Source organism: Gastrolobium bilobum, unplaced genomic scaffold, assembly GCF_033153095.1.
Source record: "Gastrolobium bilobum isolate Gb01-03AN ecotype WA unplaced genomic scaffold, APGP_CSIRO_Gbil_v1 utg11686, whole genome shotgun sequence".
Lineage (NCBI taxonomy): Eukaryota > Viridiplantae > Streptophyta > Magnoliopsida > Fabales > Fabaceae > Gastrolobium > Gastrolobium bilobum.
This window is the reverse complement of record NW_026897523.1, coordinates 309,646-326,523: the sequence shown is the minus strand read 5'-3', so window position 1 is coordinate 326,523 and position 16,878 is coordinate 309,646. Positions and strand designations below refer to the sequence as shown.

Below are 16,878 nucleotides of genomic sequence, written 5' to 3'. Positions count from 1 at the left end.
ATTATTTCTTTTATATTTAGTTAACAAAATAAAATTAAGATTTAAAAAAAAAAAAAATATGTCCGAGCATGTCCTAGCGTTGACCGCGTGTCGGAAAAACGTGTTGGAGAGTTGACCGCGTGTCCGAACATGTACACAAAAAAAATTTGGACGAGCGTGTCCGTGCTTTACTGTCATCATCAACATACAACAGATAATACTTTCATATCATACTAAGATAGATACGTAAGTTGTCCTCAACTCAGCATATATAAGATGACAGAAGTTTCTTAGCACATAAAAATCCACAAGCATAATGGGACAGCCCTATCCTTGTCCAAGGAACCATCAATGGCCTTGCCTTTGTCATTCCCTTTTCCTGCATGTGAAGCCCCAAAAATGGGTGAGTATAAACTCAGTAAACAATAGGAAGCTTGAGGCCTTTCCCTCATAGCTATTCAATTTAGTCCCTGCATACAAGTTAACATCATGGTACATACATTAAAGCAACAATGCTACTATGTTACTCGTAAGATGTCAAAGAACTTTCTCTGCAGCATCATTGAATTCCTTGAGTTTCTCTTTCTTGAGCATGCTTCCTCATTGAATCTGCCCCAAAAGGGGAACTTTGCTTTGCTTAACTTTCTTGAGCAAGCTTACTTATTGAATCTGCTTCGAAAGGGGAACTTTGGTCAACTTACTTGAGCAAGCTTATTCATTGAATCTGCCCCAAAAGGGGAACTTTACTCTTCTTCACCGGGCCAAGGATTTGTGGTCTCTCTTGTGAAGATTGACTTCACGCTTTGTTGTCCTCTAGGAATTCAATGTGCTAAATACTTATAACTCTTCTTGGCAAACATACTCATGCCACAACAGTAATAATTCATCTTTAAGGATACAAGATGATTGATTATACATATAACAACAACAATACATTCAGTCATTCACTTCATCCATAGCACATCATGTCATCATCACATACTCTTAGCATACCTTCATACAATATATATATATATATATATATATAGACACACACACACACTAAACAGGGAAACAATCATCAGCATCTCATTCAATTACAGCATTCAAACCTATCTATGCAACATTAAGATTCATTCTTTTGGGAATTTAAGATGCTTATGGCTTATAGTTCTTTTTGACAGCACTTGTTCAGGTTATAATAACATCACTTCATCTTCTAGTAACAAAGGTAATTATGCATACTACATGCAATACACTTAATTCATTCCACAAGAAATCTAATAGCATAATCTTAATTTATAGCATCATGCACGTATTAACACATAACCTTAAGGTTCTATGGCCTTAATTGAATATACTAAAGGGAGAAAATTAAAGGCTTGCCTAGGTTTACCTTGAAATCCTTGTGCTCAAGCTTAGCTTCTAAAATCCGCCTTACAATTCAACGCTTGAACTACCAACACTGTTGTCTTTAAATTCCGATTCAGGGTAAGGTTCTCACATGCAAGGGCTGATTCCGCCTAAAGTCCTGAATTGCTCTCCTCCTCCTCCTTTTCGTTCCCAAAAGTTGCATGCAAGTGTTATCCCTTTTCTTCAAGACCTAGTACTCCATTCTTTGCTCCTCCTAATTACTCCATTCGGCTTAAGGGATCGAGGACAGGGAATTTTGTGGAGGTCTTGCTCACAAATTGGTGAAAGCTCTTGGGTTTACGGTTGAGGATGTTTAATGATAAGGAGTAGCCATGTGGTTTGACATTTACACACACACAGTGGTTTCCCTCAAATGTATTGCAGTGAGAAGTTAACACTGAGGATTCACATTCATCTCCCTTCCTCTAGGTTCGATCCTTGTTTATATGAAGTCAAGGACAGCTGTATTTCTCTCTCCTTCATTCCTCGCATTATACATGCAACCATGGTCTCAATACCAAGTGGCCAGAATCAATCAACAAAACCGTGCCACCTCCTCTCTACAGCAGCCGCTAGATTAAATGGTAGGTAAGGTTTTGATAATGGTTCACTAATAGAACTTCCCTTTCCTTTGTGAGGCTGATAATTCAGAAGATGATTAAAATCTCTCACCTCTCCCTGCTCTCGGGTCCTATAATCCACCAGAAGTTACTTTACATGCAACCCTTGATTGCGACAAAATAATGAGTATCAGACGTGTAGCTTCTTTAACACCTTTCTATTGGTATTTATTATTTTAAAACAGGCCTTATTATTCTGAATATATATATATAGGGAAGGGTTGTATTTACAAACTTTTTTATTTACAAATTATGTTCTCCCGGGAGAATATTAGGTTACACTATGTTCTCCCGGGAGAACACTATCTTCTCCCGGGAGAACACTAGCTTACCCTATCAACAGGATCGGCTGATCAACTCGATAACTTGTCCGGTTTAATTTCAAGACCAATTATATTTTTGACTCGCTATACAACTGACTGAAAATCGGCAACGGACAATTATTTTTTAATTTGTTAATAAATTGTTTTGACCATTCTTTTTTTAGTTTCCTCAAGGTATCCCTTATGAGGCGTAGAAATCATCGAAATGAATTTTGCTTCTACCAACAAAGTCTTTTTCATACACATAACCAGAAACAAATCCGTGTCTACATGCTTAAGGGACCCAACCATCTACTAATTGTGTCGGGCTTTATTGATTGTTTTGACCCTTTTTTTGGCACAATGAAGGAGATAAACAACAAAAAAGAAGGGGGGAAAAGACAAGAAACTGCACACAAGCTAATCAGGCTCCCTAACTACAGCAGGGGACGCAGGCAGAAGCAGCTTCTGCAAATCCAGAGGGGGGTTTAGCTAAAGCTTTTATAGCCAACCAATCAGCATAAAAGTTTGTATCTCTAACAGCAAAAGAGAACTAAACATCAAAGAATTTGATTAAGAGAGCTCGAATCCTAACTACCAAGGGTAGTTTTTGAGTTTCAATACCAAGAGAGGTAAGCATAGAATCAATTTTTCAACACGAGCATAAAATAGGAGTAGAAAAATGAGAATGTTAAGGTGGGTGTGTGGTTATACGAGGATGGATAAAATAAGAAATGAAGATATTCAACGAAAGTTAGAAGTAGTACCGGTAGCGAAAAAGATGAGGAAACATAAATTGAGGTGGTTTGGGCACGTAATGAGACGACCACCGGATGCTCCTGTAAAAACAAAAGTTTGTTTCCAAGAGCTCAAGAAAAAGAGAGGAAGAGGTAAACCGAAACTTACCTGGGGAAAGGTAGTTAAACAAGACTTAATAGAGTGGGATATAGATTGACGGATGATATGTCTTAGGACAAAATGGAGAAAAGCTATAAGCATGGTGGAAGGTTAAACCCGTTGTTATTCCTACGTTCCAGATGGTCCCTTTTTAATCCTTTTCCTCTTCAATCCCCCTTCTCTTTCTTTTCGCCTTCTTGTCTTTTATCTTATTTCCCTCTTCCCCAATTTTTTATTTTCATCTTTGTATTTATTTATTTTTTATTTTATTTTGATTTTTATTTGTATTTGTATTTTTATCTTATTTTATTATTTATTTATTCTTTTTTTTTTTAATTTTCTCATATTTAGCATTGAGTTCATCTACCACGGACCTCAATTAGCTTGGGTTAAAGGTGATGTTGATGTTGAATACCAAGAAAGGTAAACAAGTTGATAGCTTAAGAAGAATCACTCTTAGCTATAACTTTAGGTAGTGTTTGGTTGTGGTTTTATTTTTGCATCCCCATCCATCTGATATTGGCATTCCATGTTGCCTACGTTTGGTAGCAGAAATACAAAAATTTACCCACCAATCTGTTTTCCCCATCCTTTGTGAGTTGCATGCAAAAAGGGATAGGATGCACTCTTGAGGTTTACCAATATTTGTGAGGTGGTATTTCAAGAAAACTAGGGAAATAGAAAAAGGTGAACCAAAAATATGACTAATTTAATCCATTTTTCCTGGTAAAAATTTTCCCAACCAAACAACTTTTTTTTTAACTTTCCTACCAAACTCACTTTCCTATCTTTCTTATCATATTCCTAGTTATTACTTTTACTTGGTTAAAAAAAATATATCTCCTCTACCAAACACCCCCTTAGTAAAACTGAGTTGCCAAGCCAAATCCAAACCATGAAACATAGCTCATAACTCAGCATGAAGAGGGGAGCAGATGCCAAGGAAGGATTGAAATCCACCTATCTTGTCACCATCACAATTCCTAAAAAGACCCCCACAGGCTGCCTTAGAACTTGTGGCAGCACCATTAGCATTGATTTTTATCCAATCAAGGTGAGGCCTAGCCCAATGAGAAGAAGACATGTTCTTGTTAGAAGGACCTCTAGAAACAAAGGTAACTTTTTGAGAAGCCAGCTTAATGCCATTCAAGGTTTTCCTAGTCACATTGGCTTCATTGTCTTCTCTCTTGAAATCTTTGTCATGAATGTCCTTGTTACGCCAATACCAGATAAACCAACAAGAGGTAAAGAAAGAATCCCTCCAATCTGGAAACCTGTTATCATTAAAAGATAAACAATTATTCAGCCCCATAATCAGAGCCTAATCAAAATAAAAGGAGAGACTGGCAACCAAACAGAGAGCAGCGAACAGAAGTGCTTCCCCACTTAGCAGTTAGTTGTCTTGTGAGGACTCTACCATGCGAAAGCTTCCATAATAAAACCTTGTATTTTTCAGGGCCTTTCCATTTTCAAATGATTTCCCATGGGAAATCAAAAGCTAGATCGTCAAACTTCAGTTTATTATAAGCTTGCTTAACCAAGAAGTCAATGGGAGCATGCCCTTCCACGATAAATTGTCACGACCAACATCTATGGCAGGGGGAATGGCTGCAATTAACTTCACAACATCCTGATCAAAGAAATAATGTAGTAAGTTAAAATTCTAGCTATCTAATCCTCTGAAAGTGCAATCAACCATTGAATCAATAAGGAAGAGATGGTGAGTCATAAATAGCAACATCCAGCAGTTTAGGAATGTTGCCTATCCAATTGTCCAACCAAAAATTAGTGTCTTCCCCATCACCAATGTTCCAATACAAATTATCCAGCAACTTGGGCCAAACTCTAGTTAGATTCTTCCAAAGCATAGAGTCATAAAATTTGCTAGAACAATGAGATGACAAATCCAAATTTCTCCCATACTTGGTTAATAACGCCCAAGCCTAGAGTTGGGAGGGGTCTTGAAGAATGGACCATGCCATTTTAAGAAGGAATGCCTCATTTTGACTTCTTAAACTGATAATTCCTAAACCTCCAAATTTCCTAGGCTTACAAACTTTCTCCCAGGAGACAAGATGAGCAGTCATCTTCTCTTGAGCATCACCCCAAATGAATCTTCTTTGAAATTTTTCAATATCCTCACAAATGCCAAGAGGTAGAAGGTTATTCTACATATGGAACATAGGGATGGCAGAAATGACAGATTTTGCCAAGTAACTCTGCCATCCATATATAAGTTCTGCCTAGACTAGCCATTACGTCTCTTATGCACTTTATCCATAACTTCACTATAGAGTCCTTTAGTAGCTCTCTCGTGCTTCATCATTGAACCTTGATATCTGCCAAGATTATTGGTTTTTTTGAAAACACAGATGTCAACTATTCTGTCGGCTATAGTGACATCTACATTCTTGGAGAAGAAGATGTTGGTCTTGTCAGTGTTCACTTTTTGGCCAAAATACCACCAAAGGTTTTCAAGTAGCCCATGATGTTGTTGATTTGGGCTTCTGATGCTTCAGTAAAGAGCATAAGGTCATTTGCAAAAAGTAAATGAGAAATTTTTGAACCTCTTTTCCCAACAGTCATTGGTTCCCATTTGTTACTCTCTATAGCGTCAGCAATTAAATGGGAAAGTTCCTCCATACATAAAACAAAAATGTAGGGAGAAATAGGATCACCTTGTCTCAGACCTCTAGAAGGCTGAATATTACCTGTTTTTGCACCATTCCACAGCAGCACAAGCTCAGTTGAAGTTATACAATGCATAATGATGGAAACCAAATTCTGAGGGAGGTTCACTTCTTCTAGGACTTTTCTAATAAACTCCCAAGAGATGCGATCGTAAGCCTTCTCCAAGTCAATTTTAGCAGCTATAAGAAACCTCTTTTACCACTCATTTTATTCATTGAGTGAATCATCTCCTCGGCAATGATGATGTTATCTTGACTATTTCGGTTAGGCACAAAATTGACTTAATGAGCAGAGATCAACTTCTGAAGAATAGGTTTCAGCTTGTTGACGATGATCTTACTAACACCTTCATAGAGAACAGAACATAACATAAAGCTATCGGTCTAAATTAAGTAACTTTCTCTAGTTTCTGCACTTTTTGGATGTGAACCAACATGGTTTGATTAATTTTAGAGATATTGAAAAGGTTATGACTGAAATAGTTTGGGGCCCAACAGTGTCCCAGTTCCTTTGGAAGAACATAGCAGGGAAACCATTAGGGCCAGGAGCCTTCAAAGCTCCCATATTAAAAAAAGGCCTCTTTAATGTGTAAATCAGAGATTAGGGCATCCAAGATGGACAAATCCTGCTAGTAGAGATTCTGCCAAGATTTTTTAGTAAGGTGCCAAGGTCTGTCCATCAGGTCTTCTTTAAACAGATTGGAATAAAATGAGAGAAAAAGGTTGATGATGTTTTCCTCTTCTTTAATCCAGTGACCAACATTAGATTTTAGCTCCAAAATCTTGTATCTAGCCCTTTTGGCAATGGTAGTGGTGTGATAGAATCTAGTATTCCTATCCCAACCAGCTATCCAATTGCACTTGACCTATTGGAACCACAAACTCTCCTCAGCCTCCAAAATAGAGTTGATATCTTTCTGCAAATCACCATCCAAAGAGATAAGGACATCACCCGAAATATCACCCTTATTAGTTTACAGCTCAAGAAAGTTATTGAGAATTAACTCCTTCTTAACTTGGATGTTGTCGTAGACAAATTTGTTCCACTCCTTAAGAAGGCTGACAAGATTGGTCAAGGAAGAGCTTATCTCAATGCTAGGATTCCAGTGCTCCCTGAAGAAGGAAGGAAACGAGGTGTGCTCTAGCCAAGATGCAAAAAAGCGAAAAGGTCTTTCTCTCTAAGAATTTGCAGTAGGGAACAGAGATAAAAGGATAGGATTGTGCTCATAATTCAACATAGGGAGGGCTTTGACAGTGGCATCAGGAAAAAAAGTTCTCCACATGGCATTTGCACAAATTTTGTCCAGTATTTTATAAACCATGTTCAAATGAAGTCATTTGGCACCTCTCCAAGTGAACTTAGCTCCAAGGCAGCCTATATCCATCACTTTACAGTCATTGAGAACCTCGATGAAATTCAAACATCTAGATAAATTAATAGGAGCTCCTCCTTTTTTTTTCCTTAGCCGAAAGAATTTCATTAAAGTCATCCATAACCACCCAAGGATCTTAAATATGCTCACTAATTCTTCTCAAGTATGGCCAAAGATTGCTCCTAGTCTCCTCTCTAGGGCTGACATCAACCACTGTTAAGATAAAGGTTTTACCATTGCTGCAAGAGCAATTGACATGGACCTTTATTTTTCTCAATGAGAGCTATATCAAAATTGTCATCGTTCCAAAGGAGCCAGATACCGCCCTTAAAACCAACTACATCCTTAATAAGATAATTTTTAAAACCCAGCTGCTTAATCCTCCTTAAAGCTAAAGCCCCACTGATTCTAGGTTCAAGAATGGCAGTCAATCCAACCTTATACTTCTTGTTAAAACTCCTCGGGATGGTTTTAAACTACTTTTTTGCTGCCTCCCTGCAATTCCAAACTAAAAAATTCGTAAAGAAAGGTATGGGTTTCCAGGGTTAGAAAGCACCTAGATACTTTTATCTCTAAGGTCCTCAAGTTGGCCATTAGTCTTGGTATCCACATCCATCCCATTTTTGTCTGAGTTACTCTGCAAGTTCATAAGCTCCTTGCCTACAAGAAGGTCCTCTTTATTATCACTTTCGACCAGAGGGATGTCTTTTATAAACACATCTAAATCAGGAGGTTTAGTTCTAGGAGAGCCAATATAGTCCATGGCAGACTCTTTATTAGCTTTCGTATTCTGGTCTTTCTTCATTATGGCCAGCTAAGCACAATCTTTAGCATCATTCGTGGGCACATGAATCTGAATACCAGCTTTCGCTTGAGATTAGGGTCTAGTTCTATTCTCCTTACCCTTGTTGGAAGAAGATGAGGTGCTTCTCTTGTTATCAGGATGGGTATTTTTGACATTAAAGGTACTCACCTTTAACTTAATCTTACCAAATGATCCAGCAGAGAAGGGCATTTTTGTTTGGTAAGGGGAAGGGGACACATTTCCTGATTTACTCTTTTTTGGATTCTGAGAGGGAACATATTTTGTTTGCCTAGGGTTGTGAGCAAAGGATGTACTTTTATTCTTCCCTTTTCCTTTGTCTATTTTATCAGTAGAGGTAGTTTTCACATTTGACATGTGAGTGCCAAATTTCCTGGCATTAGGACCAGCTCTATTAGGGTTGCTGGTCTGATATTTCTTCTTCTTTTGGACCATCATCCATGGTCCTACACCACTGGTTGCTGGAGAGGGGACAATGTTGTAAATAGGATTCACAGGAGCCTCTCAGTTCATCTCTGAAGGGTTTTGTCTGATCAGATCAGGACAGGAGTCGCCATTGTGCCCATACCGACCACAGTTCAGGAAAATGAGGTAAAGCTCTTCACACTCTACCTTTCTACTCTGCCTATTTAGGAAATACTCTCCTTTCAAGGGCTTGGATAAATCATAAACGACACAGATCCTAGCAAACCTGCCTCTAGCACCCGTAGAGGGGGTTTTCCCAATCTTTAAAACTCTTCCTATTAAATTACCTAAGGAATTCAAGAAGGGATATTCGAAGAACTCTTGGGGTATACCTGGTAAGTGAATCCATGCTGCTATCTTATGGATATTAGCTTTCTCCTGGTCAAAGCATGGCTCCCACTTCCTAACCGCCAGATAGTGCCCTAGGATCATCCATGGACCTTCGGTGATAGCAGCATTCAGGTCTTCCAGATTCGCAAACTTCTCAAAAAAAGTTTTTCCCAAGATCAGTAATTGTTATTGATCCGTTCTTGGCCCACAAGCCATCAAGTCTTGTCTTTGTGAACCCTACACCCACTTTTTTGCTCAGGAGCTTCACGATCAGAGCTGGTTGCCATGGCCTCCTCATTCTGAGCATAGCTTCCTTAGAACAATTAATGTGCAACGAACCATCAACCTCCCCCTTAGTTTGGAAACCCCAGTCCGAAATCTCACCACTTGACGGGATAAATTGCTCAGACTCATCCTCTTGCATGCCTACGGTATCGGTGGTGTCGTCATCTGGAATGTCATTCTATACCCCAATAGCATCAACCTGTGATTTGGGGTTTTTCTCATTCGGACAATCTCCAGCAAATCCTAGATTAACCTCCTTAATGGTAGTGTATCTAACTCATTGTTCTCGACATTCTTTGATCTCTTTAAACTTATCCTTAGCCAAAGAGATGTGACAACCCCCTGATTGAAATCCATTATCGTGACTCTCCTTTTTCTCGTAGCCCTGTCAGGGAAGGAGAAAATAGGAGCGCGGGTTAACTTACTAACCCATTTAGAAAACCTTTTAAAAGAAATTGTTCGGGATGACAAATGAACTTAGGAATTGTTCTGGCATGTTAAAATACTTGCTATGTATAACTTTAATTCATTTCTTAGTCACTAAATTTAGAAGACAAAACACCCCGATCCCCTCTTCATTTTCTTTTAGAAAGACAAAGGATCCGAATCAAGCACAACAAAAGGGATACTAAATTTGATGCTTCTCAATCTACCATCCACATACGAAAGAAATTGAAGATCCAAGAAATGTTAGGGCTCGAGTGTTGTACAAAAACATCACAAGAAATTCATGAACATGAGAAATGTGACACGCATCGAAAACCAGTTAAAAAGGCCAAAGCAACGTTTTTGAAGGAAAAAAAAAATTAACGAGACACGAACACCCCCTCTCCCGCTTCTTCTAGACCACGACAAATATTCCAAGCTCCAATTAACCAATCATCCCTTCTTTTCTGTGAGTTGTATGCTCTAGATTAAGGACACGAATAAATTGATAATCCATTGCCTGCACGGGTTCAAAACGTATTGAAAGCACCTTCTGACTGAGGCCAAGCGAAAAACTGAGCAGAGATTTGTCCCATACCCAAAGAGCGTGTGAACACCTTGTAGTCTTACCAAAATAAAATAAAAAATATCCCATTGATCAACAAAAAAAGGCATAATAAAATTGTGCAATTCCATATCAATTGAAGGCTTAGGCCACCCTAACTTCGAAAACTTAAAGCCATAAATGTACGTGAGCAACAAAAGAAACTCGCTTTCCCATAAGTATTGGATCCTTACAAATAAAAAATATGGCTTCTAGTTTTCCACAATACTTGACAGTACTTGATGAGTACCTAACAGCCACCTAATAGTCTACTTCTATTCACATCAAATGAGAAGAAAACAATACTACATCACATCAAACCCCAAACAAAATTTGGAAGCTTAAATAGTGTTCATTTGATCTTCATGATACAAATACAAGCCAAGACCAAACCGGGCACAAGCTTTGCAGAAAGCAATTTCCTCAGCTGCTGAAACTGGATCACCAATGGTTCCATCACTAGGTGATATTGTCCCAGTTGACTCACGATATGCCTGTCATCAAGGAAGAACATTAACAGTGCTTAGACACTTCAGATGTTTCCAAATGTGCAGCTAATGGAATACAGAAACTCTCACTTTTACCTAAAGGGAAAACGAGCGCCTCTGCCTTAAGTTTACCAATAAATTGCCTCAATACTCCTTTCTTCTTATGATTGGGGTGATTATAATATTCCAAAGGTCACATTTGGTTACAATAATTTTGGACAATTAGGATTAGGAAGCAATTCTGTAGTTTATTTTAAAAATTCAGTTATGGGGGTATTTTATTGTAGTTCCTGGTCTTGGATTGAATTTGGGCTTGGGTTTGTGGTATTTAATATTTGTGTTATATTGTCCAAGATCAAGATTGCTTTGTAGCTTAGGAAATACCACAAAGTATCAACCCAAAGGACTTGAAATTTTGGATTTTATTCCAAAGAGGTTTGTTTGAACGCTTGTGATGCTCTCTTTTGATGAGCTTTATGAATAATGGCAGTGACTTGATCTTTAATTGGATGTGTGACGCAGGCTAAACCTACATGTGATGCCTAAGAGTCTTTGGATGTGATGCCTGGGTTTCTTTTACTTCTTCGCACCTTCAACAATATTCTTAACTTTGTTAATTGCCCAAACATGCAACAATAACAGGCTCAAGTTTAACCACTAGAGATGATGATCAAAATTATATTTTTATCACAGAATATGCAAATCTGTGATGGAAGGAAGGAAGATAGCAATAAAGACAAGAGAGAGAGAGAGAGGAACTTGGAAAGAATAAATTTTGACAAAGAGTACCATAACATATGAATAAAACTACCATGCCAATCCACATGCAAACCTTTTAACCTAAAACTATAAATTCATAAATAAAAAAATTCATAAATCCTGTGCTTATAAAAATTAAATTACTATGATTATACCACGTTTAGGCAAAATCCTCCATGACAGCAAATGACTCCCATCGCTTTAGCTTTAGAGAATTACTCAAATCCAATTAAGATACTTTTATTGCTATTGTAATTCTTCGCTTAAGGTATCATTGTATTATACATTCTTTTGAGGCGTATTCATATCAAAGTGTGACATCATGTCACAGTTTGAGCTTTATAGAGATTATTAAAGACTGATGCTAACATAAGTTGTGAAGATATCACATGTCTTGCTAAAATCACATGATCTTCGTCATACATCAAAGGTACCCAACTAAGCATCACTTCCTTTTAGGAAATAATAGGATCTTAGGATCATCAATCCAATACTATGACTCAATCCTGCAAACCCGCTGCCCTTCTTATAGGGCCCAGAGAGTAGTTAGTTAGTTAGGATAATGATAGAAGTGAAGTGATCGGGAAGTTACAGTTGTTAGCTGTAAAGAAATAGCTTAAATAGTAGGGGAGGGTAGAAGAAAGGCATGCAGATTTGTTAGTATTGAAAACAGCACAGCGGTTTAGTTGTAAAAGGGGAAAGCCTTAGAAGTAGAAATCTCTCCTTTTCTCTGTTGCTGTTGGTGTTTCAGTCATCAATGACAGATTTCCATTCATTATTTCTCTCTTTTCTACTATCTTTCCGCTCCCTTACTTGTAGGAGGATCCTCATTCTAGTAAACTTGATTGAAACAATATATAAGCTTGGGGAATTTATTTCTAATTTTCTGTCAATCAAAAGATGAGCACAAAAAGTCACTAGGGTTAGCCTAGTGGTGAGGGGTGTGGGTAGTTATGTAATAGGTGTGTGTTCGATTCCTCAATGTATACGTAAAAAAAGATGAGCAAGAATGATCAAATGGGACAAAGAAAAAGAGAGTAGCTTACAAGGACTAAAGGCTTACCTCTCCATCAGATCCGCGTACAGTAAGACGGTATACAACAGTCACACTGCCATTGTCAGAGAAAATGACATCACGAATTTCTCCACACCATCCTGCAAAAGAGTATTGAAATTTGAAAGTTTAGTGGTTGGTTGTATTAGGGTCCTATGTACATTTACAATGATGTAGGATAGGTAGTATCTTTGGTCCTAGATACCCACACATGCTATATTAGGCAGTATATACGATAATTAATTAAACAAATAATATGAATCACAACAAAGGGATAACTTCGTGCACCTGGGGCATAGAAGCTCAACATCCTGTTGGCATGATACCTACCAAAGAACAGCAACAGATAGCATAATTTAATTAGATCGTCATAAATTCAGGAAATGAACACTGCTGTTTTTCTTTAACTTATTTTACCCTCGGCACTTTTGTTGTTAAGTGAAAGTCATAATTAAAATATGTCAGACTGGGGATTTTGACCAAATAGACAATAGTGACTGATAATGCTTGAAATCCAGAGACATAGTTATGAAAGGAGGTCTTAGATCTCTAGGAAGGGGATGGTGAACAGGGATCTGTCCCAGAGAGAAAGGAAAAATCATATGCCAAAGGCCATATTGAGATATTTTCATTGTGATGTGATGTGATGTGTGTGTGTGAGTGTGTATAAGAAGCTGTAAAAGAGAACCAAGTCTTGAAATTGAGATGTCATTCAGTAATAGGACTCTTTTCCCAGGAGGATCACAAGTCTCCAACTTTGTAGTCGTCTTCCATTTGCTGCCTCCTATTCTCTTTTGCATGTTTTTTAATATATATTCACACAATCTGTTTGAGAACAAAGTGTTCTCAGGAGAGCAAGAGAGAGAAGAAAAAAATAGTAAGTATATCAGATTACTCTGCACCAAAGTACCAGGGGATAAAGGTGACAGCCGAGGAATCGCCAGGGATGGGAGCTCTGACGATAGTATCGGGGATTCTTTTATTAAGGTCTCGGAGTATCTCGGCTAAAGGACGAGTTATGCAGGATGAGTTGTCCAGGGGCACCACGTAATTCGAATTCGATACCCCTCCTTTCTTTCCGTCACTGCTGTTGCTGCCGCGTTCCAGAGCACACTTGACGGACAGTGTACCAAGACGATCTGTTACCCCAAAATTCTTCTTTCTCACAAACCCTACCTCCAAACCTTCTTTTCTAGATTGGTTATAGGAAGAGAGCAAAATCATCTTACTGACGAAGGGATTTGTATTAGGCCTAACCACAAAAGCCATCGCCCGACCTCACCGACCTACCAGATCCCCAATTGCAGCAAGTTCAAGCACGGGGGCGCTATTAGACTTAAATTTATATCTAACCTGACAGAGGCAGGAGTCTCAGAAGTAGGAAACAAAGGATATTTAGGTGGCTCACCTAATCAACTTATTATTGGGATTATCATTTCTGCTTCGGTGGTAGAAATAAAATTTTGCACTGAGACATATAACAGCGAGCGAGAAGTATAGTGGAATGAGAGACAAAACAACGCCCAATCCTTTTTCGGTGCTCAGCTAATCAATTTATTATTAGTGATAGAAATCTTTTTTTACCATTGAGACATAAAACAATAAGAGACAAAGTATAAGGAAATGAGAGGGAAAACAATGATTAGGTCCATTCTTTTTTATGTCTCGGTAGTAAAAAACAATTACTGGATATTAATTCTCTTTTCAAAAAATACATCGATTTATATGATGTTTTTTTTTTTTTAAATTATAGGTGGACCTCATACAGAGTTATATTTGAGACAGAATATATCTTATCTTCAATTGCATAAAATTAATAAATTTGAATATATTTTAGTCTTAAATAAATAGACTTTTCCTTTGTATTAATTTTTTATTTGAAAAAAAAAAAAACTATTGTATATGTCATAATATAACAATACGAAATAGGTTATATTTATAATTTTTTTCATACAATTACTTTATTATTATTACATCAAAATTAAATTAATGATTTTATGTACCAAATAAATTAATAATTTTCATTCGATATATTTTATAACAATTAATTTGATTTTAATATAAGGATAAGAATAATAATTGTTAGAGTTCTAATATAAATTATTATCATGTATACTTTGAAGGGTCGAGCTCCTGTCATCCGGTTACCATATAAAATGTCCTCTATTGCTTACCAAAAAAATAAAAAATGTCTTCTCTTAATTAATAAGGTATTTGGACCAGTCCCGCGATAAATGTCATGGATTACGGGTGACATAATTAAAAGCGGAAACTGTACACAGCTAGCCAAGCTAAAAGTGATATTGTTTTAACCACAAGCGATTTAAATAAAATTTTCCTTAAAAAAAATTAAAAAAGGCACGTCCACGGAGCTTAAATAAGTTTATCGTTTCACTTCCATCTGGATTAGATTCATTTGAAATAAAAACCATTTGATTTAATCTTTTCGGTTGATCATTTAATCATTATTTGGTTTCTTTTAAATCCAAGTTAATCTGATTTTGTTCAATTTGTTGTGGATCGGTTTTTAATTTTTTGAAAAGCCTAAAATCTTAGTCATACAAATTATTAGTTATATCAAAATAAAATCATTCAAAATTATAAACCACTAAAAATTTCAAGTCTTCAAATTAAAACAAGTCTTCAAATTCATTAAGAGTTAAAATAGATTAATATATAATAAAAAACTAAAACAAGATAGTTTGCTATTGATAACATCCAAGATTTCAAGTTTACAAAACAACAAGATTCTAAGTTACCATCTTAGGAAAATAATAAATACATAATACATTGGAAGAGTTTAGATTGGATCAGTTTTCACCAATCAAACCGAAAATTGATCCAATCTAATTAAAATATGCGATTTTTTTTTCGGTTTTCGATTTTTAGGTTATCTTTTTTTCGATTAATACACTTATTCTTATTAGGTGTAAGATATTGTAACAACCAATTAGAGTTACTACCAATCAATTTCACTGTTAGATCGATTATGACCAATTAGAATTCTAATATAAATCAATTTTCACTGTGATCTGCATGACTCAAGGGTATCTTTTTCATAGATACCTTAGAGAGAGCATTAGATTCAAAAGTAACATACCAGCCTACTGAGCTAGATATCTCTGTCCCAAGGACAGAAGAATACTTTTTTCTCTCTTTTTTGTCTCATTGACAAAATTGTTTCTTTCCAAAAAAATTATTAAAAAAATAACATATTATTTGACTTATGGGTGTTGTAAGCATTTATATATCTTGTAAGCATTCTACTTCCTTACCCTTTTTTTTTTTTAATTTCTAGCAAGATACTTAAATTGTTAATATTCCAAATTAAACATACAGAGGAAATAATATAATTATAATTTATTTTTTACAAGTGCAACATTTTTGAAGGCTTGGCAGACTTGATAAGCCAAGTCATGCCTTGTGTTTTTGAAAAGAAAACCAGGTCAAACTTATAAATTGGATACTATAAGGCTAACAAGTGCAGCCAAGTTTGAAATAATTTATACAAATCTTGCCCATTTAAGCTAAAGTTTGACTTGGGCTAACTCATTTGCATCCCTGGTGAAGCCCTCCAAGCATGTAATATGTGAAACAGTCAGTCTCATATCATTAAATGGTTAGGTGTTCTAAGTCATATTCATCATGAAAATATAGGACATAATAGAAGTAAGAACTAGCATGAGTTTTTACTACCTTGGTGAAACAATTAAAGGGTGTAAATTGGTCCATTACGCTTCTTTGAAAGAATCACTTGTATCGATGTTTTTTGAAATTAAGTAAACTACTAATTTGGAAGACGAGACTGAAGTACTTCCTACATAATTATTTTGAAGATGTCAAAGTCTAATGAATGACTCAAATTGGAGATAAAGCAACTTATTTTGTTAGATTAATTGTAACACACTAGATATATCATTAAATAACATATCAAGCTCCAATGCATTTCATGCATCTTACATTCTTTTGTATTTGATGTTGACAACTTGTTGCATCTTATATTGATGTGAATTTGAAGCTTGAAATTTTTTTGTAATTGATTAGTATGCATTGAAAGTTGTTCTGTAAAAAACTTTTTTCTTTAAAAGGTTGAAATTTTTATTTTTTTTTATATTTCAATTATTGGTTGATGAAATGCTCGATTTAGTGAGCAAACCATTGAGCTGGAAAATTTATCTCGATGTAACGAGCAGATGCAAAAGTTGGCTTTAAAACACATTGCATCTGTTTCATCAAAATAACTTCAAATATATCTCTCTCTTTACGAAAAGAAGAACTTCTTTATCTAGAAAACAGAAATCTCCAAGATGAAAATTATTTTTGAGTGAGTGAATTATTGAAACATTGAAGCTACATTGTGAGTACGAGTGATTCTTGTTGTTCTCTTTATC

At 36.4% G+C, this 16,878-nt stretch overlaps 1 protein-coding gene across 1 annotated transcript; it reads right to left on the bottom strand.

Annotated features, from left to right (window-relative positions):
* Nucleotides 1–10,330: 10,330 nt before the first annotated feature.
* Nucleotides 10,331–13,954, bottom strand: LOC133307638 (DNA repair RAD52-like protein 2, chloroplastic). The gene is made up of 4 exons (XM_061508185.1): nt 13,398–13,954; nt 12,776–12,813; nt 12,497–12,588; nt 10,331–10,680 (listed from the first exon to the last, which is right to left on the bottom strand). Exons 1-4 carry the CDS (start codon nt 13,754–13,756, stop codon nt 10,528–10,530), a joined length of 642 nt encoding a protein of 213 aa, XP_061364169.1. The 5' UTR covers nt 13,757–13,954; the 3' UTR covers nt 10,331–10,527.
* Nucleotides 13,955–16,878: the final 2,924 nt, after the last annotated feature.

Excerpts from the sequence above, each read along its gene's own strand:
- LOC133307638 (XM_061508185.1), bottom strand. The coding sequence starts at position 13,756 with ATGGCTTTTGTGGTTAGGCCTAATACAAATCCCTTCGTCAGTAAGATG. Across the intron at positions 12,589-12,775 it reads GTTGAGCTTCTATGCCCCAG|GATGGTGTGGAGAAATTCGT; the intron begins GTGCACGAAGTT and ends ACTCTTTTGCAG. Across the intron at positions 10,681-12,496 it reads TACGCGGATCTGATGGAGAG|GCATATCGTGAGTCAACTGG; the intron begins GTAAGCCTTTAG and ends CCTTGATGACAG.